The 25,707-nt window shown below is 41.5% G+C and overlaps 1 protein-coding gene across 1 annotated transcript; it reads left to right on the top strand.

Moving 5' to 3' along the window:
- Positions 1–23,548, top strand: ppp1caa (protein phosphatase 1, catalytic subunit, alpha isozyme a). Its single transcript, XM_060902262.1, has 7 exons — positions 1–528; positions 17,297–17,428; positions 19,242–19,472; positions 20,233–20,337; positions 21,482–21,705; positions 21,808–21,942; positions 22,691–23,548. The coding sequence occupies exons 1-7, from the start codon at positions 474–476 to the stop codon at positions 22,805–22,807; spliced, it is 999 nt and encodes a 332-aa protein (XP_060758245.1). The 5' UTR covers positions 1–473; the 3' UTR covers positions 22,808–23,548.
- The last annotated feature ends 2,159 nt before the right edge of the window (positions 23,549–25,707 follow it).

The following is a 25,707-nucleotide window of genomic DNA, read 5'->3' as shown; positions in this document are numbered from 1 at the left end:
TTAGCTGCACGGTCCTCTTTTTTTATTGCTGGTGGAGGACCGAAGGAAGAGAGGGACCGTTTAAAAAAAAAAGAAAGAAAGAAAAAGGACTGAACACGGTCAGAATTAGTGAAAGAAAAAAACAGAAAGACAGAGGAGCTATAGCGAGTATTTTTGTATTATATAAACTCTTTTTTTGTAATACGGGTATTTAATAAGCTAACGCGGTGTAGCTAAGCTAAATGTAAGCAGCTAGCCAAGGAAAGCTAAGCTAGCGGCTAACCAAAAAAAAAAAAGACGATATTTCGATAACGGTATCTCTCTGGTTTTTGTTTTCTTCCTCTTTTTTAACGATTTGCCCGGTTTTTTTTTTTTTTTTGCTTGGGGGCCTTATTATTATATTATTATTATTATTCTTGTTTTTGGATTCTGACGTTTATTCGTGACTGAAATACCTGACGTGCTTGAATAAATCGAGAAATTATAAAAGTAAAATGGCGGAACCGGACAAATTAAACATCGACTCCATAATACAGCGGCTCCTGGAAGGTGAGGGGATTTATCCACTTTATTTGTCTGATTTTGATGAAATGTTGAGTATTTTATATTTTTAGTACCCGTTTGAGGATGTGACCTGCTCTTCAGTGTCATTTAAAGAGATTTAAAGTCGGTTTTGTGTTAAAATCGTCCCCCTGTGTTTCCTGTTAGTCAGTAAACAGAGCTCGGGGCTGGCTCTCAGATTCCCTTCCTGATCAAACGGGTGAAATGAAATGGTTTTAGTTTGTGTGGAATTATTTCGGATAAATTTAATGTAGAAGACTAAAATAATGCAGTGTTTAAGTCTGTGAAGTGGAGAATGCAGTGCAGGTGGAATGCTGAATGTGCGGATGTGAACCTGCAGTTAGTCACATCATCACCACTTGGTACAAAGTTCAATTCCTCCTTTAAATTTCTACAGTTTTATATTTATTTCTTTATTTCTTGTTTAGTGTTGTAGAAAACCAAACACATTTTAATCTGCACTGAAAGAGAATAAATCTCTGTTTTTGTCCTGAAAATGTCTTAAACGTGCGGAAAGAAAAACACACATAAATATAAGCAATGATTAGAGCTTTAGAATCAGTCAGTGCTCTTCTTTAGTTTTGCGCTCAATCCTTAATGGTAATGGTTTAACATTGTGCACTGAGGTCATCACATGCACTCAGAAAGATGCCTAAGGTTTCATGAAACAGCTAAATATGAATAGTGTTAAACGAAGCATGTTTCTGATAAATTAGACATGAATTATATTCCGAACACAGTTGAGTCGAAAATGGTTTGTGGTTGAATCTCTTCATAAAATGAGCACAAATTCCACTAAGGTTCCATATTTCTCAGGTGAAAGAGTAGTAATTTTTGAAAAACAGCTTGATTCGTTGTTCAAAATGGCGACAGTAATCGCATACAAACGGATACACAGGAATGATAATGGTGATAACGTTCACTGGTGCATATGTGGGAATGATGTTTTAAATACCGGTTTAGTGTCAGCGTGAGTTATGTAGATTTTTATCAGCTCATTGCAGACATTTTTAACAATCTTGACCTGGAGGCGGAGTCTCAGACAGGTGAATCACACAGCCGGGCGTTTTAACACACTTCTCTTTCATTGGTTTTATTCACGAGCCCTATTCGGATTGGATTAGTTTATCAGCGGGATGTCTATAATACTTTTTTTTTTTTTAACACCACACGTGTTAAACTCTCACATCTGGACAGTACTGAAGAAGAAAAGAAGAAACCTTTATTCATCACATGCACACTTCAAGCACAGTGAAATTCATCCTCTGCATTTAACCCATCTGAAGCAGTGAATACGCAGCTACACCAGAGCGCCCAGGGAGCAGTCAGGGGTTCGGTACCTCGCTCAAGGGCACCTCAGCCCAAGGCCGCCCCACGTCAACCTAACTGCGCGTCTTTGGATTGTGGGGGAAACCGGAGCACCCGGAGGAAACCCACGCAGACACGGGGAGAACATGCAAACTCCACACAGAAAGGCCCTCGCCAGCTGCTGGATTCGAAGCCGGAACCTTCTTGCTGTGAGGCGACCATGCTAACCACTACACCACCGTGCCGTTACTGAGGAGCAAGGTTCCAGCTGCTTGTATTTTCTACTAACCCAGATGATTATCAAATGTCATGTGTGTTGCTAAATATTTAGATAAGTGTCGTGATGAAACTAGTCGTTATTTATAGAAAAGTGAAATATAAAGTAATACTTTATACCTGTAGTTTAAATGCTTCCTTTAATACGCTTGTGGGATTAAATCGCACGTATCTGAACTAAAACCATCAGGTGAGCGCAGAGTTTGGAGAAAAACTCCAGGTCTCTTAATTTCCTCAAAGGAGGACGGAGAAAAACACAGACCCGGCCGATCCGGATGGAAATAAAATCACGGACTAGCCAGAACCTCGAGGAAATTAAAGATGGAAATAAAGTTTGTGTAAAGATGTGGCTGTGAGATTCGGAAACATCTCAGATTTCTACCTGATTTTAGCCTTAAAGAGCTTTTATATATTTAAAAACACACACACTGGTGTTTTAATGTGCAGAAACCTCAGACAGGTTAATTGTCAGCAGTGAAATCACTGACAGATTTTGATTTGTTAATGTGCCAGTCTTCACAGTTTTGATGAATAAAGGTTTAATTTGTGAATTAAAATAACACGGAGCATAATCTTCTTCCTTCTGCTTTACCAGTCGTTCTTTAGAGTGTTATACATTTCCCATTTGTCCCCCCCCTTCCCCAAACTAGAACAGTGTGATGGTGTGGGGGATTTTTTGGTGTGATGTCATGATTTCAGTTTCACTTTGGAAGACAGGATTTAATAAATAAAACAGGGACAGTTTCACAAGTAGGGACTTGTAACGCTCGTTTGTTTCTTTACCTGAATTGAGCGATTCGTCATGTTCGGGCAGAAATCTGACGTGCCGTGTGCAATCAGGAGATCAGTCATTAATCAGCGATCAAAAAAACCTGCGGTCTGAAAACATGTTTTTTTCTGATTTTGGAAATCGCAGTGCATGGTGATCATATTTAGAGTTTTTTGTACAGCTTGTTTGTTTTATCTGTAACGGCTTATCCTGTGCAGGGTCGCGGGGGGCAAGCTGGAGCCTATCCCAGCTGACCATGGGCGAGAGGCAGGGTACACCCTGGACAAGTCACTAGCTCATCGCAGGGCTGACACACACAAACAACCATTCACACTCATGGTCAATTTAGAGCCACCAATTAACCTAACCTGCATGTCTTTGGACTGTGGGAGGAAACCCACACAGACACAGGGAGAACATGCAAACTCCACACAGAAAGGCCCTCGTTGGCTGCTGGGTTCGAACCCAGAACTTTCTTGGTACAGCATGTAGCGTGAAAATATTTTTTCAGCATCTCGATTGTCAAATCATTGTCTATAACCAGATCGGATGGGTTTCGTCCAGTCACCCTGACTGTTTCCTCACTGTGACTCGTTTTTTGAGTTAGTGATGGAAAGTCAGAAAAAACACGCATGGAGACATGATTTTTTTTTTTCCCCCTCATAACCACACATCCCAAAGCATTTTATTTCTCATGTACCAGTGATTTCACAATGATTTATTACAGAATGACACGTCATACTTTTTAATCTGCCTCTTTTTTTTTCTCTTTTATTGACGTTAATAAGACAAAAAAAAAGTGTGGCTTGTCATGTTCCAGAGAAAACAAACAGAAAAACAAACTTGTGATGTCCTGAAAGTGCTGACAAACCTGAGTTACAGCTTCACTTCTGACTGCTACAGAGTGCTGAAACTGGAGACTCCTTCCATAAATGTTATGTATTAATAAACATCATCTTGCAGAAAATGTCACATTGACAATTTTTTAATAAATAAGATACCAAAATAATTGATTTTTTTAAAAAATGATGTACATCCTTCATCTACAAAAATAAATTACAGAACAGAAGAGCATGAAAAATGAATTCTAACTTCTAATAAATTCAGCTGTAAAGGTTGATAGGCAATTTTAATTTGTAATTACTGTTTTTAAAAAAAATCTCATCCTGATACCTCAGAAACGTTTCATACGATATGGACCGATGACTGTGTGTTATCTCAGTTGTGATGTTTTCTGGTGTTCAGTATTCAGTGATTGGTGTTTATGTTCACACAGTGAGTTCAGTACGATCACCACACACACCAACACCGTGGTAAAGGAGATGATTAAACTCGTTTCTGTTTCAGCACAGAGTTGTGTTTATCTAAAACACACAGAGAGGAAATACAGGATGGGAAACGTGTTATAGAGGAACAAACTGTGTGCTAAGTGGGTTTTGAAAGGAGCATCAGCAGAAAAATAAGAATTAAACTCAGTCACTTGGAGAGCAGACTTCCGCCAAGGATAACAGTCGACTCTTGTATAATATGCAAATCCAAAACTATTAGAATTACGTCATAGCTTTAAGCTCTAAGAGTAGCCAAACAATGGCTTAATATGTGACACAATGATTTCCATCAGCTCACCTGGGGGGGAAACATAAGTCTAGCATTTAGGATGGAGATTTCTCTGATTTTGCAGGGTTTTTTTTCTTTTCACAGATACTCGATACTGACAAGTTCACGTGATGGCGGAGCCCCGAACTTAAGAGAATATAGTAACACACCAGTCTGATTTTTGATGGCTTTTGACCGTACAACGAACAAGGCAACGTATCTCATAAACATTTGACCACTGGACAACAGAATTTGTATCTTTATTTCCATAAGATAGATGGGTTTTTATCCAGCATTTATTTTTAATTTGCTTTTTAAAAAATATCGTGGGATGGCTATATTTACTGACACATTTTACAAAAAATATTCACAAAAGTTTGATATAAAACGAGTTAAAACAGTTTTATTAGTCCACTCGCTTGTTGGACAGTTGATAGATTGTGTTATATAAGGGCAATAGATGGATGTAAGTGCAGGAAGAGGGTTTTTTATTTTTCTTTTTTTAAATACGCAGCAAACAGATCCAAAATGGAGACAAACCCAGGCAGTGGTGGAGTGAGGCACAGACAGGATATCAGCAGGAATACAATACTCGCAGTCCAAAAACACAAACGGGGTCAAAACCAGAAATGTGACGCAGAATACAAGGCTTTCACAAAGTGTGTGTGTGTTACTCAGAGTCTATGCTGTGATTGAGCTCTAATCAGGAACAGGTGCATGGTCATGACTCCTAATGGTGCTGCTCGAGTGTGGATGTGAGAGATGAAACCAGACAGCTGTGTGACGTATGGAGTGTGATATTGGATGGTAACTCTACAGTAGTGGTGTAAAGTGAAAGTGCTGGTTCACTGCTGTCCCCCAGGCACCCAGCAGACTCGCACCATAATAAATGTGGTGGTCTTGCTTCTGGTGCATGACATGCGGCATCAAAGAAAGGAATAAATATGTATTGTAACTGCAGTGCGTCTCATTATTGGTCTCACTATCACAAGACGACGCAGTGATTGAGGTGGAAAAACACGACACAATTCAGTGGTCCATTCATGGTGCTGTAATATAATTTTTCTATTCAGGGGGATTTTGTTTGTAAACTCATCAGGAGCTCCGCTTTTAGACAGTGAATAAATATCTGTATTACTCCGTGAACAGAGGGTATGCATGTGACGTCACTGTAGGCAGAAGTCACTGTGGTTACACCTACTGAGTGGCAGCTTCAGCGTTCAGCATGAATACTGTAGAAAGACATATCTGATGCAGTCTGGAGTGGTCAGAGCCGAAGGCTTGGTAAAGACAATGAGACGTTGGCGTCAGTCCCAGTTCGGCCACCCCAATACAAAGGATCCCCTGTTCAGACATTTAAGAGTAAGGTGCTGTGAATTGCCTGATCACGAAGGTATCAGTCACTACGTTTACATGCACATAGAGAGAATCGAATTTCTGCCGTTGCTCGACTGAAATCGAAGTTCAAAATGCCATGTATACACCTTAATTCGGCTGAAATTGAACCGAACTTGATTTCTCGGAATCGAGCTACACGACCTAGTTTATGCGATTTCTGCCGAGCTACTTTGTGCATGTACACCCTATCGAGCTAGTTGTCGAGCTACTTCCGGAAGTGACGAGTGACGAGACCACAAGCGGGAAACACAACAGCCTCGGTCGGCATGACAACAGTAGTAGCGAGCAGCAGAAGAGGTCAGGAGGAACAAACGGAGAAGAGAAAATGGCGATGTAGAGCTCTCTGAAGTGTGGGTGGAGCACAGAGGACGGCAGGACAAAGCTTCTGGTACTAATAGGCTTTTTATTGTCAGACTTTTCAGTTTAACAGCCTACTTTTATTCTTGAGAGAGAAAAAAACCACACGTGCGCGCGCTGTGTTCTAGTCCCGGGATGAGCTGTCCCCTCTGCTCTCCCTCTGCCTCCTTAAATAGGGCGCGGTTACTGGGAAGCCACACAAACACAGGTTAATTACCGTCAGGTGTACCGTCGTTCTGCCACTCACCTTCCCTGGCTCCGCCCTCCTGTCACAGACCGGCGCTTGACCACGCCCCCACTGCTACAGGCAAGCAGAAACGTACACTTCTGGAGCAATGAGGAGACAGAGTTCATGCTCATTCAGCTTAAGGAGTTGAATATATTAAAATTCATGGACGGGAGAAAAACGCGCAATGGAGAACACGGAACTGATAACTTTGTTTACACTCTTGAATAGCTCTTCTTCATGACGACAACCGGAAGTGTACCAACACGATGGGGCGTGTTGCGCCACCTGTGGCTCGGGTGCACAATGCACCTCACAGAATAGCCCGATTTCAGTTGTGTGCATGTAGGATTGGATTTCTCTGGCACCCTGCTGGGACCTTCAGCTCGATTACCGACAGCAGCTCGATTTGGATGTGCATGTAAATGTAGTGAGTGAGCGCACAGCAGCGAGAGCAGTTCACTTCTGCAAGCACTGAGCGCTGAGACACGCCCACTTCCCCTCACCTCATCTTGCTCACTGGATAAGACGTTCGTAATGTTTTTACTTCATTAGTAATCTGACTATTTGTTGGGTAAGAGTACAGTTTGTAAATTGAGTGTAATATCCTGCTTTTACAGCTCACTAGTTTGATGCGGTAAATAAATGTAAATTTTTCTTATTGTTCACATTAGCAGGAAGATCAGAGCTCAGAAAATAAACCACGTTTGTTAATATTTAAACGATGCAATTCCATCTTCTGAGTTCACAGCAAACCGCATTCGTGCTTAAAACGCACGGCGTTATTATTGCTGTGTGTGTGTTGCTGTTTATTGCAGTACTTTAAGCATAGTTTGCAAAAAGCAGAGCAGAAAACAAACAACTCTGATAACAGCAGTATTTATATCCCTTTTATGTAATTTGACCCTGAGGTGCTGCTTACTCTCTGTGTCTCTCACACACACACTCACTCACTCACTCACTCACTCACTCTCACTTGTTTTCAGGTGGGGAGGTATTCCTCATTCACACCTGTTCAGATTTCAGATCTTATATGTGTGTGTATATATATATTAATATATATAAAGTTTTAAATAAAAGTTTTCATCTCATTATCTGTAGCTGCTTTATCCTGTTCTACAGGGTCGCAGGCAAGCTGGATCCTATCCCAGCTGACTACGGGCGAAAGGCGGGGTTCACCCTGGACAAGTCGCCAGGTCATCACAGGGCTGACACATAGACACAGACAACCATTCACACTCACATTCACACCTACGCTCAATTTAGAGTCACCAGTTAACCTAACCTGCATGTCTTTGGACTGTGGGGGAAACCGGAGCACCCGGAGGAAACCCACGCGGACACGGGGAGAACATGCAAACTCCACACAGAAAGGCCCTCGCCGGCCCTGGGGCTCGAACCCGGACCTTCTTACTCCGCCCCTCAATATATAAATATATACATACACGCACGCACCCCGTGGATATAAAAAAGTGTACACACCTTTTTAAAATGATCGGTTTTTCTGATGTAAAAAAATAGACCACAATAAACAATTTCAAAACTTTTCCCACCATCAGGGTTTTGCTCAGACTGCTGCCTCTGCGACCCGGCCCCAGATAAGCGGATGAAGACGAGACGAGACTTTTCCCACCTTTAATGTGACCAACCTGTATAATTCAATTGAAAAACAAACAAATTTGTTAGGGTGGAAAACATAAGTAAAAAACGTACAATAAACTGGTTGCATAAGTATGTACACCCTTAAACTAATACTTTGTTGATGCATCTTTTGATTTAATTACAGTATTCAGTCTTTTTGGGTCGGAGTTTATCAGCCTGTCACAACTAGACTTGGCAATATTTGCCCCCTCTCCCTTGCAAAAGTGCTCCAAATCTGTCAGATTGCGAGGGCGTCTCTTGTGCACAGCCCTCTTCAGGTCACCCCACAGGTTTTCAACTGGATTTAGGTCTGGGCTCTGGCTGGGCCATTCCAAAACTTTAATTTTCTTCTGGTGAAGCCATTCTTTTGTTGATTTCGATGTATACTTGGGGTCATTGTCATGCTGAAAGATAAAATTCATCTTCAACTTTCTAGCAGACACCTGAAGGTTTTGGGTCAAAATTGACTGGTATTTAGAACTGTTCGTAATTCCCTCCACCTTGACTAAAGCCCCTGTTCCAGCTGAAGAAAAACAACCCCAAAACATACTGCTGCCACCACCATGCTTCACCGTGGGTATGGGGTTCTTTTGGTGATGCGCAGTGTTTGTTTTTGCACCAAACATACCTTTTGGAATTGTGGCCAAAAAGTTCAATCTTGGTTTCATTAGACCATAACATACATTTTCCCACATGCTTTTGGGAGAGTTGATGTATTTAGCTGGACCTGAATGTTTGTTTTTCTTTGTAAGAAAAGGCTTCCGTCTTGCGACTCTACCCCATAGTCCAGACATATGGAGAATACGGGAGATTGTTGTCACATGTAGTTCACAACCGGTATTTGCCAGAAATTCCTGCAGCTCCTTCAGTGTTGCTGTAGGCCTCTTGGCAGCCTCCCTGACCAGTTTTCATCTTGTCTTTTCATCAATTTTGGAGGGACGTCCAGTTCTTGGTAATGTCACTGTTGTCCCATATTTTCTCCACTTCTTGATGACGGTCTTCACTGTGCTCCATGGTATATCTAATGCTGTGGAAATGTTTTTGTCCCCTTCTCCTGACTGATACCTTTCACAATGAGATCCCTCTGATGCTTTGTAAGCTCTGTGAACCCTGGCTTTTGCTGGAGGAGGCAACTGAGTAAATATCTGAACTGTATTTGGGGTTAATCAGAGTCATTTTAATTGATGGCAGGTGTGAACCCAAAAAGAGTGAATGCTATAATTAACTCAAAAGGTGCTTCAACAAAGTATTAGTTTAAGGGTGTGCACACTTATGCATCCAGCTTATTTTACGGGTTTTTTAAAATTAATTAATTAATTTTTTTGTTTTCCCCCTAACAGATTTGTTTGCTTTTCAATTGAATTGTACAGGTTATAGGTCACATATTAAAGGTGGGAAAAGTTTTGAAATTAATTATTGTGGTCAATTTTTTTTTTTTTTACATCAGAAAAACATTTCTTTTTACCAGGGTGTGTACATTTTTATTTTTTTTTTTAAATACCCTGTGTGATTGTGTGTGTGTGTGTTCGTTCGTTCTGAAATGGGGTAGGTAGGTGACTGACTTCTCATCTCATTATCTCTAGCCGCTTTATCCTTCTACAGGGTCGCAGGCGAGCTGGATCCTATCCCAGCTGACTACGGGCGAAAGGCGGGGTTCACCCTGGACAAGTCGCCAGGTCATCACAGGGCTGACACATAGACACAGACAACCATTCACACTCACATTCACACCTACGGTCAATTTAGAGTCACCAGTTAACCTAACCTGCATGTCTTTGGACTGTGGGGGAAACCGGAGCACCCGGAGGAAACCCACGCGGACACGGGGAGAACATGCAAACTCCGCACAGAAAGGCCCTCGCCGGCCACGGGGCTCGAACCCGGACCTTCTTGCTGTGAGGCGACAGCGCTAACCACTACACCACCGTGCCGCCGGTGACTGACTTTTGGTAAATATTTCAAAAGGGTAATTTTAGAGATTTTAAAAAATGAAAAACTTTTAGATTTTGATGTGTAACAGAAATACAAAAAAATACAATTAAACTTTTAAACAATTCGTTTACATTTAATTTCCTTTTCACTGTAAATCAAAAGTCCTTTAACACACTATATAGCAATGAATTACAAAAAATTAGTTTTCTCAGACTCCATTACGATTCATTTCATCTTCAGCTTTTAAAAGTAGATTTTTTTTTTTTTTTTTTACGGTCCAGACTCCGATGTGGACGGGATGAAATTCAGGAACAGCTGCTTCCTCAACACTGTGTACTGTTTATACCCTCATTAACATATAAATATATTCACTTCCTAGTTCTTAAAATAAAATGGGTGGAAAATCCAGGGGTTAGAGACATGACTGGGATGAAATGTGGTTCAGGAGAGGAAAACGGGGGTGGGGTTTGTGTGGTGGGTGGAGCTCGATGTAGGTTTGGTTAAAGCTGATGAGTCAAGGTCTTTGAGCTCGGGGTACGATGTGGTGCTTAAACACTGACGCTAAAATTAACAGCAAGGAGTCGAGCGAGGCAACAGACAGGAAGTGGTTACACGAGAGACTGATTCCAGTGCAGTCCGTAAAAATAACTAGCCAGATTGCGTAAAGTGGTTATTTCTGACACGGTGAAAGGTCTTGATTGGGTTTGGGAGCTGGCGTGAGAACTTTGACATGCGTGAAATGACTAGAATGGTAATTTTTTTTTTTCTGTTCCCACCTTCAGTGCAGTTGAGTTCACCAGGACAGTGTGGTGAAACGCTTGACTCTGATTGGTCAGCAGGTTACAGCACTTTTTTTTGTGTGTGTGTGTAAAACAACACGACTCGGAGAGTAGCTCTGGCTGTAACATGAACCACAGGTTTATATTAATGCGCCGCTCCTTTTAATACGTTATTGTTTCTATAGTAACAGCTTGACGTTCCCCAATGTTAACAGGAACGATGATAACGTGATGATGATGATAAGTGGGTGTGGTCTAAGAGGAATAGATCAAAAATAGTGCAGCTGTTGCGTTTTTGTGTAAAATAAATACCCAGTTCTAGAGTACATTCACACACATACACAGCATGTTCAATGTTCTAGCCTTCCTCTAAGCTGCAGTTTTCGTAACAGCACGGAACTCTGAGTCACGTTACAGCTTCTATTCTTGCCACGTGAGGATTTGTGTTTAAACCCCAAAGCGCTCGACTCTGATTCACCGCAGCTCACTGTGTACATCACAGGAGGATGAGTGGAGTAGGCAGCTGGCTGGGTTAACCTGGAGCTGACACACACATGGTTCTATTCTCGGGTTCTGATGTTTCTCCTGCGAAGGCATCAGACACTGTTTTGCCGCATCGCCCTGGGAAACTCTCCTGAACAGCCACCTTGAACCCGAGCTGGAGATCTGCATTGTGTTTGAACTGACGCTCTGTTTGGACAAACTTCCTGTGTGTGTGTGTGTGTGTCTTTGCAAAGTAAACGCAGAACTCATTTAGTTGCTTGACCTTGTTTAATTGTGCCATCGTGAATTGATTTGTATAAAGAGCTCAGGTGTGTGTGAGTGATGGACTTCCTGTGCATGTACGTGTATTAAATATTAAGATCAGCATAATGACCTAATCTTTTATTAAAGTATGATATGGCCATGTTTTATTCAAAGGAAGTCTAAGTCTTTATTCGACTACGCATCTCGATTACAGTAATTCTCCCACAGAACTTCTGAATTCTGGACTCTGATTGGTCAGAGGGTGTTGATTTAATGCTGTTAGATTTCATGACCCAAACATGAGACGTGCGTGAGCGTTTGTGTGTCGTGTATGATGAGCTAATGCGCTTATTATAGGATAAAGATAAAGGAAGGGCATGAAACGTAAACTCTGAGCATCAGGAGCTGATGAGCATTTCTCCTGCTGTGGAGTTTGCAGTGTCAGTGTTTAACTGCTCTGGTGATATCCGAGCATCTCTTTGTTGCGGTTAGTGCGGCAAGCAGCAATGTGTTCGTGAACACATGCACGGCAGAGTACACAGCTCTGTTTTCAGTTCTCACAGCCACATCGGTGACGTCTGAACATCAGGTGTGAAAGGAGAATCTGACACGCAGTTTGCAGTGTGGAAATGTCACGGTGTGATAACCTGGTGTAAAAAAAATATCAGGTATAACACAATATCACAATATCGATCACTGATTCAGGATGTACTGTACTCAAGGTTTACTCGCACACTGATAAAGTAGAGCTGCTTTAAAACCATAAACAGTTGATACTTTTATAAGGTGTAATATTTCAAAATGGGGCGGCACGGTGGTGTAGTGGTTAGCGCTGTCGCCTCACAGCAAGAAGGTCCGGGTTCGAGCCCCGTGGCCGGCGAGGGCCTTTCTGTGTGGAGTTTGCATGTTCTCCCCGTGTCCGCATGGGTTTCCTCCGGGTGCTCCGGTTTCCCCCACAGTCCAAAGACATGCAGGTTAGGTTAACTGGTGACTCTAAATTGAGCGTAGGTGTGAATGTGAGTGTGAATGGTTGTCTGTGTCTATGTGTCAGCCCTGTGATGACCTGGCGACTTGTCCAGGGTGAACCCCGCCTTTCGCCCGCAGTCAGCTGGGATAGGATCCAGCTCGCCTGCGACCCTGTAGAACAGGATAAAGCGGCTACAGGAGATGAGATCATTGTACGTGTATCCAAATCCTCACAGACTAGACAAGGGTGTGTGTGTGTACACATCTCATTCTTGGGGTGCGGTCTCACTTTAAACACTTTTTTTTTTTAAACCATTATATCTGCACAAGGGTTGTTGGTGTGTGAGTGAGATTTGAGTTATTGCAATTTTTGTGTATTCTCAGTGTATTAAATTGTGTAAAAATCTTACAAATGGTATATTAAAGTGCCATTCCACCATTGGATGTATTCTTTGGCATAAAATACAGTATATTTTATGACAACATGACTAGACAGAGAAATCTTTTAGCTTCAAAATGATATATCAAACAATTTTTTGACAACAAGTATATTAATTTTGCATCCAAAGTCACCTACCCTTTTAATTTCCGCGCGGTAGTGAAACGTGATGTCATCGGCAGGTTCCCCTTCTTGTGTACCACGTGTCAGTCTATTTTTAGACCAGGAAACCCCCGAAGTGAGAGAGTCATTTCTCCTCGTATATGGGGGCCAAAAAAATTGCGAAAAATTGAGTTAATCTTTCAGTTAGCTAGATTTATTGGTATTAGCTAGATTTATTGGTATTATTTTTATCACGTTCTATCCGCCATTGCTGATAATGTGTGCCACGTCACACATCACGTGGTACACAAGAAGGGGAACCTGCCGATGACATCATGCGCGGAAATTAAAAGGGTAGGTGACTTTGGTCGCAAAATTAATATACTTGTCGTCAAAAAATTATGTTTGATATATCATTTTGAAGCTAAAAGATTTCTCTATCTAGTGATACCATTTATATATGAAGAGTTCAGATGCAAAACCCTCTAAACGCCATCTCCGTGAAAAATGAGTTAAGGATGTTGTGTGAATCCTGGTTACATCTAGTATATGTAAATGAAATATTTTTGTAAAAAAATAAAAACCACTCCCCGTCTTGTCTAAAAAATTGATTTAATATCAAACCCCTCTAAACGCCACTTCGATTTAGCAACAAAAGCCTCTATATTCAACAACCAATCAGAACATCACTTGGACTCGCGCGCTTTAACGCTAGTAAACAAAGTCTCATCAAGGAAGCTGCGACTGTATTCAGAGGGAGATTTCGCGAAATGGCAGATAATACCAACATGGATTACAATGGCATGGATGAACCTGTCCTCCAGACAGTGAATGGGCGGAGAAAACGTCGCGTTGTTGAAAATCATGTTTGCTATAAAGCAAAAATGAACCGATATAGTGGCAAAAATACTGAAAATGGAATAGCCTGCAATCACAACAGGTTGATGTGCGCTGCGGCAAGCTTAACTCAGAACGACCTGGCATACTTTAAAAATCAGCTACACACATGTAAAGATAAAGTTGAACAGGACACTATACTTCTGTCCCACTTGGAGATTATGCCGGTTCAACGGAGGAGGGAACAAGTTGATGATGAAGACGAGACGGCAGAGAGACGTGACCATCAAATACTCCGTTCTGAAGGAAGATAAAACAAGGGTTCCTGTCTGCCAGGCGTCTTTCATGAGCATTGATGTGAACTTTTAACATAATTGTGTTTTTTTTAATATGTAACTTATCATACTGGTTTCATAATCTTAAAAAAACCCTAAAATAGTTTTGTCATCTTAAATAATCTTTTGTTCATACTATAAATCTGATGGCTTGTACCTCAATTTCATCTTCATCATTAACTTATTTATACCCATCTAAGTTCTTTGCACTGCTGTGTTTTTATTGCTGTTACTGTGTTAATGTACTGACATAAACTTACCCTTCTTGGCAGAACGTTGCTTGCTGCTGTATATTTTGTGTATAGATTTTCATGTTTACATAAGATTTTTATATTGCACTTTAGTTTTATTTCAGTGTATTTTATTGGGTGTAGTACTTTGTATCACCTGCTTAGAAAGTCCGCTGATGTGAAGAAAATAAACCTATTGGCATTGTGATTACACTGTGTGGATTTCGAATTTCTTAAATGTTGACATGACAGGCCTTCTGCCTTCATTTATGAAGAGAGGTGTTGGTATTATTAGGTATTACCTAAAAATATGGTGCAGTTTGCTCATGATCATAGGTCCCATATTAAATTAGCTATGAGTGAGCCAACCACACCACCATCACAACCACCCCATATGTGTGGTATCATAATTTTCAATATTTTCAATTGTATCTTTGGTGGTTTTGTAACACTTACCTATGTCTGTAAGGAAAAAATGGATTTAGAGGTTTTTGCACACAAACCACATATGGATTTAGCTGGTTTTGACGCTAAATAAAAAAATAATTGCTAAAAAATAGTAATTTGGCTGAAGTAACATTTGTGAGATTAACATATTTTTCACTAACTAATAACCTTGTGATTTCAAATAAAACTAGCTTTCTATACTTAAATATGAAGGCCTGATAAAAAAAATGGCCTTTTTCTCAAAAAGTGGTCAAATGGATTTAGGGAGTTTTGCATCTGAACTCTTCATATGTTGTCAAAATGTATTGCATTTTATGCCAAAGAATACATCCAATGGTGGAATGGCACTTTAAGCTTTTCTTTCTTGTGATAAAAATGACTTTTTATCCTCGGCCTTGAATACTGACCTCGGCCCAGAGGGCCTCGGTCAGTACTTTCAAGACCTCAGTCACAGTATTTCACGATACGGACTGACCTTAAAGGGATAGTTCGGGATTTTTGACATGAATCTGTATGGCATCCCCATCAATAGTGTCGTGCAAACACACTGACTTACCCCTGACAGCATCCTGTGAGTCCAGTTCTTGTCCAGTTTTGGTCCAGACGAAAGTAGTCCGGCAAGTTTGTTGGGGTCACGAAAGTAAAACGTTTTTCGTCTCAAAACAGTACGTGTTCAAAAGAGTGATGCATTTGCATCACAAAACCGTTGTCAAATAAAAAGTCAGACCTCGAAATCGCTTGGCACTATTTTCTCTCCCTTCTTATCACTGCGCGCTGCCGCCAGGTGACAGCGAAACGCAGACCCACTAAGCTGGTGGGAGACCAAGGCTGCACTCTATCCACGGCTTACACACGTGATGGCACGGAGGATGTGTATAGTGGCAGCATCTGTCCCCCCAGAGAGGATCTTTTCAAAAGCAGGACAGATTATAACTGAGAGGAGAAATAGAATCAGAATTAACTAGTTAATTGCAGCAATTAAAGGAATAGGTAGGAAAAGGAAGGCGCAAAGACACCGCGCAGCGCCTGAAAACGGGTTTTCAGGCGCTGCGCACACCCGTTTTCAGGCGCTGTGCGGTGTCTCTGCGCCTGCAGCGGTGCTTTGCCTGTGCTGTGGCTGAAAATAGTTCCAGATATAAATTGGTCTAGTAAATCCCTTCGTGTTAATTTGCATTGATATGTGTACTCGATGTGACTGTACAAGTCATGAGAAATAATTATAAAAAATCTTCCGAAAGAGCCGGCTCCTTATAGTAAGAAGAGCCGAAATTCCCATCACTAGTAAACAATGAATGAAACAGCCGTGCTGCCACTATACACATCCTCCGTGCCATCACGTGTGTAAGCCGTGGATAGAGTGCAGCCTTGGTCTCCCACCAGCTTAGTGGGTCTGCGTTTCGCTGTCACCTGGCGGCAGCGCGCAGTGATAAGAAGGGAGAGAAAATAGTGCCAAGCGATTTCGAGGTCTGACTTTTTATTTGACAACGGTTTTGTGATGTAAATATATCACTCTTTTGAACACATACTGTTTTGAGACGAAAAACGTTTTACTTTCGTGACCCCAACAAACTTGCCGGACTACTTTCGTCTGGACCAAAACTGGACAAGAACTGGACTCACAGGATGCTGTCAGGGGTAAGTCAGTGTGTTTGCACGACACTATTGATGGGGATGCCATACAGATTCATGTCAAAAATCCCGAACTATCCCTTTAAACTGGTAAATAACATTTATTTATTGTGAGGAGAGTCTGGTGCTGTGCTTGGTGAGGTGCCGGTTGTACAGTCTCACAGCAGTCGGGAGGAAGGAGCTGCTGTATCTCTCATTTATTTATAAGTATGAGGAGTTGTGGTGTGGTTTTTTTTTTTTGTTAGTTTGTTTTTCTTTTCCCCCAGTTTAGTTGCATTTAATGTTCTGTGAAACGAGTTGGTTCCTGTTCTCACCTGCGTTATAGCAGCTGTAAACAGTCGTTCCCTTGCCATCCGCTCTTTAAAGTTATTAAGGCAAAAAGAAAGCAAGAAACCTCTGACTTATGAAGCGCTGACACTGGAGACTCCTTCCATAAATGTTCAAAGAAAATAATAATATTTATAACATGCATATTCCATTCAAATATGCTCACATGCACGGGGACACAAATAACAGATGAACAAATAAAAAGACCAAAAACTAAAAGTATGTAGATAATAAAATTGATGATAAAGACTTGTCATGCTTTTAATTTGTTTATAAAGTGAACGAGGTGTTGCTATGGAAACGATAAAATAGAACAAATTTAGGATTGAACAGTGTTCTGGGGAGAGTGTGATGAATTTATACTTCCTAATAATGTATCTGAATAATTTTTCTTTCTCTGTGTGTGCGTACACAGTTAAGGGCTCGCGGCCTGGCAAGAACGTTCAGCTGACGGAGAACGAGATCCGCGGCCTCTGCCTCAAATCCCGCGAAATCTTCCTCAGCCAGCCCATCCTGCTGGAGCTCGAGGCGCCGCTGAAGATCTGCGGTGAGTGAAACCAAGAACAGCACTGCGGTTTATCAGTCGAGTAAACGCACCGCGCTTTTACAGCTCGCCCTGATTAGCAGATTACTAACACCGTCATAAAGTTGTAAATAAACCCTGCAGCGTGGAGTGTGTGCTCTGTCACGCCCATGATGTTGCCGCCTGGTTATAAACACGCAATAGATCAGGACCTGGATCACGCCGAGGGGTTTATAGATCTGTGGAGAAATACACACAGCTGTTTAATCTCCGCCTGTGTGTGTGTTCCGACGCTCTCGGATTACTCCACGGGTCAGGAATCCGCTTGTGAAACAGCTTCAAGTTTCATTCTTTTATTTTCTTTTACTTTTTTCTTCTTAAGCTGTAACTAAAGCTTGAGGAAGCTTTGAGTTAAACCCATAATAATAATTAATCTCGAGGCTGATTCCTTTTTTGAACTTTTATTTCATTTTATTTTATTTCTACTATTGTTTAATTCTTATTATTTTTCTTCCTCAATTATTTTATGTAATTTTATTTTCTATTGTTCACTGTTCTGTTTTTACTTCTGTAAAGCACATTGAACTGCCACTGTGTATGAAATGTGCTATAGAAATAAACTTGCCTTGCCTTGCCTTGAGGCAGAAATACAGTTTCCATGATGTTGATGTTCAGCGTGTAATTAAATCTACAGTCGGATTAAGAGTCGAGTCTTTTAAAGACGTCATTATTCCACCCTCAGGTGGTGAAAGGAATTTGAGTCAGTTAATTGTTTGGGGCAAAGTTTCACAGGTGGAGCGAGATGCTTTTATGGTAAGTCATAACTTCATCCAGCCTTATACGTTCACCTTGACAAAAGTAGACACGAGCTGCTGCTTTTTTTTTTTTTAATAAATAAATACCCAGTTTTTCTTCCTTACTCAGCCACGCCCACCAGTCAGCGCCGCACTATCCTACAACAGCATCCAACCAGGAAAGTGAAGCAGCCAGCGATATATTTTCAAACTGCCGCCTCACAGGGCTTTGTGTAACACAGTCCATGGGAAGCGCTGTCAACCGCCTTCTGCATACATGAGCTCACAGACGCACATGATTGGCTAGTGTCACTGTGATTGACAGGGAGGTGGAGCCCTCACTTTTAATGAAGTCAGCTTATAACAATAATCACTGGTAGTGTAAAAGATTACATGGATAAAAAGTTCTTAAATACCGTAATGTTTTTAGACGAATTTTTGTACAGGGTAAATTTCAAACCACGAGTGGAAGAATGGAGCGATGACGTGATGTGCTGGATGAAAAACTTTTATAAATAACGGGGTTTTTTTTTTTTTTTTTTAAGACCATATTGAAAGAGGAACATCGAACACGTTGTTATTATTATAGTCTCATCTCATTATCTGTAGCCGCTTTATCCTTCTACAGGGTCGCAGGCGAGCTGGATCCTATCCCAGCTGACTACGGGCGAAAGGCGGGGTTCACCCTGGACAAGTCGCCAGGTCATCACAGGGCTGACACATAGACACAGACAACCATTCACACTCACATTCACACCTACGCTCAATTTAGAGTCACCAGTTAACCTAACCTGCATGTCTTTGGACTGTGGGGGAAACCGGAGCACCCGGAGGAAACCCACGCGGACACGGGGAGAACATGCAAACTCCACACAGAAAGGCCCTCGCCGGCCACGGGGCTCGAACCCGGACCTTCTTGCTGTGAGCCGACAGCGCTAACCACTACACCACCGTGCCGCCCCATTATTATAGTCCATGTTGCATTTTTAATTATTAGTAGAGACCATGTTCTGAAGCTCCATTGCTTGTGTGTGTGTGTCCAGGTGACGTTCACGGTCAGTACTACGATCTGCTGCGGCTCTTCGAGTACGGCGGTTTCCCTCCCGAGAGTAACTACCTGTTCCTGGGCGACTACGTGGACCGAGGGAAACAGTCTCTGGAGACCATCTGCCTCCTGCTGGCCTACAAGGTCAAATACCCCGAGAACTTCTTCCTGCTGAGGGGCAACCACGAGTGTGCCTCCATCAACCGCATCTACGGCTTCTATGACGAGTGTAAGAGACGGGCTTACACACAAACACACGCACTTTAAGAAAATAAAACGCACCGCTGTTTGTTTATTAAAAAATAAATACATTGTGCAATTTCTTTTTCTTTTTACATCCCACTTCTTTCCTTGTCTTTATTTTTTCCTTTCTATTTCTTTCCTATTCTTATTTCCCTTCTTTTTTTATATTTCTTTCTTTCTCTTCATATTATCTCTTTTCTGTTCTTTGTAATTTTATATTTATTTATTTCTCTTTTTTTCTGCCTTTCATTTTTCCTTTCTTTCCTTCCTTCCGATTTTTTAATCTGTTCTTTCTTTTTCCTCTTTCCTCATTTGTCTTCCTTCTTTTTACCGTGTTTTTCTTTCTCACTTTTTCTTCCTTTTTTCCTTTGTTTTCATTTTTCCTCTCCTCATTTTTTTCTTTGTTCTGATTTGCTCTCTGTACTAATTCCTCTTCTTTCCTTTCTGTCCTGATCTTTTATTAAACGAGAAGTTTATTAGAAATGTGTTAGATATAAGCGTGCAGTTTTTATTGTCGCACTTTATTTCCTCAGACACAGTGCTGCCTCGCCCCTGGGTGTGTCTGTGGTTTGATCACTTGGGATGTTGGAATGATGTTTTTCCCATCTTATTTATTATCCAGATTGTTCCAGAATAATATTAGAATCGATAAAGCCAGGAGATAAAGGAGGATTTATTTCCTAATCTGACACTACAGTGTGTGTGTGTGTGTGTGTGTGTGTGTGTGTGCGTGTGTGCGCCCTCAGGTAAGAGACGGTATAACATTAAACTGTGGAAGACGTTCACAGATTGCTTCAACTGCTTACCCGTGGCAGCCATCGTAGACGAGAAGATCTTCTGCTGCCATGGAGGTGAGCGTTTTCTCTCTCCGTGTGTGTGTGTGTGTGTGTGTGTGTGTGTGTGTGTGTGTGGTCTCAGCAGTACCCATTCGGTTTATTTTAGCGTCTTTATGACGCCTCCGTGTTGAATATCTTCAGGATTAAGAGCAGATTTATTTTCTGTCTCGTCGCAGCTCATTTCTCCGACTTTATTACAGAATATTCTGCAGCATACAGTTCAGTGTCTGGCTCTGCACGTTACCCATAATCCTCACCATTTCCACCACAGAGCGTGTCTCAGCCCGCCCTTCTCTCTCACGTACACTGTGAGCTGAGCTGGGATGTGTGGGCGGAGCTTAAAGTAGTGCAGAGCACTGATTGGTCAAACAACCTCACCGAATCATCCTGATTAACACAATTTTCAGTTTAACTTTAAAAAATTATTTACTCTAATATTTTCTTAATGCTTATCTTTTGTGCTCCAATTACAACATTTATTTATTTTAATGGCTTACTTTTAACTTCGTTTTAACTTTACATTTTATGAATTTTCCTCGTTTTAGGATCATAGAATTTTTGTGTTTCAGTTTGAGTTATTTAGAGTTACTTTTATCTTCTGTTAAGCGTGATGAGAATTTTTTTGTTTATTTAAATATTGTGTTAAAGTTGTCATCAAATAAATTAAAAAAGGTTTAGTTTTAAATGCAGCCCAACTGTTTTCACAGCAAATTATTACCACATCCTGCATTATAGAAATGCCTTAAAAATTATGGATTTTATTTTTGTCTTAACCCAAGTTTTTGTTTTGAGTACAGATTAAAGTATTGGCACCCCTTGCTGTGTTTGGGCATGTGGACAGCCATTAGATATATTTTATTTATTACAAATAAAACTGAAAAGCAGATAAATCTGTAAAAATATATTTTAAAGATTCATAACGGTAGAAAACATTTACATCAGCTGCTTTCAGAGTTTGGAATTGTTATTTTTAAAAAAACATTTACATCATAATACATCTGATCACAATACATTTTTTCCAGAGATGACGTGGGGTATGATGATTGATAAACCATGATACTCCATGCTATCTCTGGAAAAATGTATTGTGATCAGATGTATTATGATGTATATCGATATTATATTATCATGTGTCCTGAGATGTCTGCCCTCCCCTCAGGCCTCTCTCCAGACCTGCAGTCCATGGAGCAGGTTCGGCGTGTGATGCGTCCCACAGACGTTCCGGATCAGGGCCTGCTGTGTGACCTGCTATGGGCCGACCCAGATAAAGACGTGCTGGGATGGGGAGAGAACGACCGTGGCGTCTCCTTCACCTTCGGCGCAGACGTGGTGGCCAAATTCCTGCACAAACATGACATGGACCTCATCTGCAGGGCACATCAGGTGTGTTCGAGTACACCTACTGTCCTTTTATTCTTATTTCTCACCCTATTACTCTTTCTCGATCTTTTGTATTTTCTTTGTTTTTCTCTCCGTATGGGGCAGGTGGTGGAGGACGGATACGAGTTCTTTGCTAAGAGGCAGTTGGTCACGCTGTTCTCTGCTCCCAACTACTGCGGAGAGTTCGACAATGCCGGGGCCATGATGAGTGTGGACGAGACACTCATGTGCTCCTTCCAGGTGAGGGGACGGACACACACACACACACACACACACACACACACACTTTTTAATCTTTCTGGAGTCATAAAAATATTAAAAATGAACATGAGCGTCATTGTGAGGGCTGTGGAGCGCTCGGCTCCTCTCAGCACAATTCAGTACAGTTTGAGTTTGGTTCTAAAACAGAGCAACCCAACTAAAAGTTCTTTTTGTTTCAGAAACTGGAGTGTGTTCTCTCTGTGTGTGTGTGTGTGCGTACGCACGCACTGTGTTCCACCCAGTTTCATTTATTAGTTAATAGCTGACTAACACAGATAAAGCCTGGGCTGATGTGCTGTGTGAGAGAGAGAGAGGTCAGCCATCGCTCGGAGAGTCTGAGTAAATGATTCAGAGTCATTATATACACAATTAGGAAAATGATTCAGTTCGGTGTGAACAGAGAGAGAGATGGATTAGATGGATAGAGACACAGATATGAGGAAAGAGGAGAAGACTGAGAGGGAGAGACATGCATGCACACAAGTACATGTATCTATAAAGAGGGACAGACACGTGGACACAGGAAGAGAGACAGACATGTAAACCGTGTTGTGATCATTATCTCTAACAGCAAACACAATCAGGTGTCTGTGGACGGTGGAGACAGACAGACAGACAGATCTCACTCTTCTCTGTTTATGATTAGTGTCACTCCCCCCCCTTGTTTTTTTTTTCTCTCTCACACTCTCTCGCTCACTTCCTTCCTTCCTCTTACGCTCTCTTTCAGATCCTGAAACCGGCTGATAAGAAGCTGTACTCGTACGGAGGAGGAGGCGGTGTGGGCTCAGGGCGTCCAGTCACTCCGCCTCGCAACTCAGCCAAGGGGGGAAAAGCCAAGAAATAGCACTCGCTATGTCGGACCCCCACTTCCTCCCTCCCTCCACCTCAGAAATACCCCACTCTCTCTCTACCTACCTCCCTGCTGCTTCCCTCTCTCTCACCAAACACACAGAGTACCCAGGGTTCTTCTCTCTCTCTCTCTCTCTCTCTCTCTCACTCACTCATTTTTTCGTTCCTCATTGATGCAGTGTGTTTGTGAGTAAGCGTGAGATTTTATTCCACTTTTTTTTTTGGTCTTTCCTTCTCTCTGGAGAGATGTTTCCAGGCCCTGGCTTCGTACTGGGTGTTTTTTTTTTTTTTTCCTGAATGCTGATCACATCGCTGCTGTCGCTGCACTTCCTGTTTCAGAGCCAGTCTGATTATAAACTGTAAAACACACACACACACACACACACGGAGCCCCCGACTCTGGGAGAATAGCTGATGATGATTAATATTCTGACGCACAGGGAGCGGGTGATGCGGATGTGCAGCGTGAGAGAGAGAGAGAACTCAACACAGGTGCAGAATTTCCATCTACATTTCAGATGCATTCTAGAAACAATCATGTTAACTGTTCTGTTTTGTTTTTTTAAATCTCTTTCTTTCTGGTTTTTTCCCTTTCCTTATTTCTGTTATTTGTAGAATCATGAAGAAAAGCTTTGAACGTTTATTTTCACGCTTACTTTGTGTTCTTTGTTCTTTTTTTGTAGTCTCTTTTTTGAGAATCAATTATCAATAAAGAGAACTGTTTATTTAAAAAAAATCCACTCTGGTGTGTAATGTTTCTGCAAAAAAAAAAAAAGGGTGTAAAACCCTGTCCAGGTGGAACAACAGAAATGAGTCAGTTCATTTTAAATCACAAGTTATTTGTTTACAGTATTCGGATGTGATTTGTCCTCTTTGTTACCTGCAAGAGGTCAAGTTTCCAGACCACACCGCCCCCTGCTGTCTGCTGTGTAGTGATTTTCCAAATCATTGACTGGGAATTCCAGCTCTTGTCAGTGAGTCATGTCATTTGAGTCGATTCGCCAGGAAGAGTCGACTCTTTAGGCTCCTGAATGGATCCTTTGCATTTTTTAATAAATTGTTTACGGGGGACAGCACATCAGAGGGACAGCACATGTGGAGAGCTTGGGAATGAAGCTAAGAGAGATGAGGCTGAGATGGTATGGGCACATCCTGAGAAGAGATGCAGAGCATGTGGGAAGGAGAATGTTGAGGATGGAGCTGCCAGGCACACGGAAACGAGGAAGGCCAAAGAGGAGATACATGGATGTGGTGAGAGAGGACATGAAAGTGGCAGGTGTGGTAGAGAAGGATGCTGAAGACAGGGAGCAATGGAGACCAAAGATCTGCTGCGGCGACCCCTAATCGGGAGCAGCCAGAAGAAGTTGTTTACGATATTTACAAGTGGTGGTTGTTCTTTTTGGATTAATAACACCTGAAATGTAATAATTTAATCAGTTCCAAACTCTAAAACCTCTCTAACAAGTTTAAAATGACATTTTATGAAATCTGTTTAAATAATTGACAATGATTAAAAGACCACACGTGTAGGAATCCCTGCATCAGCGTTCGATTTGCTATCAGGAGTTGACTTCGTTGAGAAGATTCATTAACAGCGGAGCTGCTGCGAGCGGAGCCCCGGAGTGTCGGGCTTTCTGATGGTTTCGGTCCTGTGCGTTCCTGCCTCCGTCATTACCAGTCACACACACCGCCTAGTGGCCAGTGTTAGTAATTACATACACACCGCCTAGTGGCCAGTGTTAGTAATTACCAGTCATACACACCGCCTAGTGGCCAGTGTTAGTAATTACCAGTCATACACACTGCCTAGTAGCCAGTGTTAGTAATTACCAGTCATACACACCGCCTAGTGGCCAGTGTTAGTAATTACCAGTCATACACACCGCCTAGTGGCCAGTGTTAGTAATTACCAGTCATACACACCGCCTAGTGGCCAGTGTTATGCTGCGTTCATGTGCTATGGGAAGATGATATTTTCCAGTTGGGAAGTGGTATTTACCAGTGTGTTGTGTTCACATGCTTTCGTTGTTGTTGACAAATTAAAGATGGTGGACCAGATTCAAGTTAGCAATAGTTAGTTAGCTATCGTTAGCAATAGCGTCTGCTCTGGATAGGTAAAAAGAAACCATAACACATTTTTAAAGGAAACGGATTTCTAACGTATATTACACTTGTTAATGACGCAACATTGCATAGACACAAACTACCCACTAGTACTAGTAAAAAAAAAAAAAAAACTTTAGTAGCGTACAATGCTTAACATTCAAGTGTCTTGTACCGCTCGCCGCCATGTTGAAAAGGTTAAAGTTCATCTCATCTCGGCAACTCGTGTATCACATCGCCTAGTGGTCAGTGTTAGCCGGTAAGAAATAAAACAAACAAAAGAGGCTGGCTATGATATAAGAAAATTTTACAACCCAGAAACAGATGGAAGCTTCGCTTTTAGGCAGTGCCTAAATCTATATATTAATATAAAAAAGGCAACTGAGTCGACTCTTTTCAGTGAGTCGACTTGTTTTGTGAAGCATTTGATTCAAATTTATTTGTTTTTCATCACAAACAGATCAGCTTGATTGAAATAATTTTGGTGTGTTATTTTGACATTTTTACGCTAAACTGGAGACTTTACATTTAAAGCGGCTGTAAGACGACTCAATTTAATTCTGTATGTTGATGTATTTCCTTTTGAAACAGGAAGTCTGAGAGCGAGCATGTTGAAGAGCTTGACTGATTTCTACAGCAGGCAGTGTTGCCAGATACTGCTGATGTTTTCCAGCCCAAAATATGTTCAAAACCAGCCAAATGCAATTGAAACCGCCCAATCTGGCAACACTGACAGCAGGTCATAAAGATTCAGCACACCTCTAAATAAAAGGGCACAGGTTTAAACAGAGC

Source organism: Neoarius graeffei, chromosome 20, assembly GCF_027579695.1.
Source record: "Neoarius graeffei isolate fNeoGra1 chromosome 20, fNeoGra1.pri, whole genome shotgun sequence".
NCBI lineage: Eukaryota > Metazoa > Chordata > Actinopteri > Siluriformes > Ariidae > Neoarius > Neoarius graeffei.
This window is presented reverse-complemented; position numbering and strand designations above follow the sequence as displayed.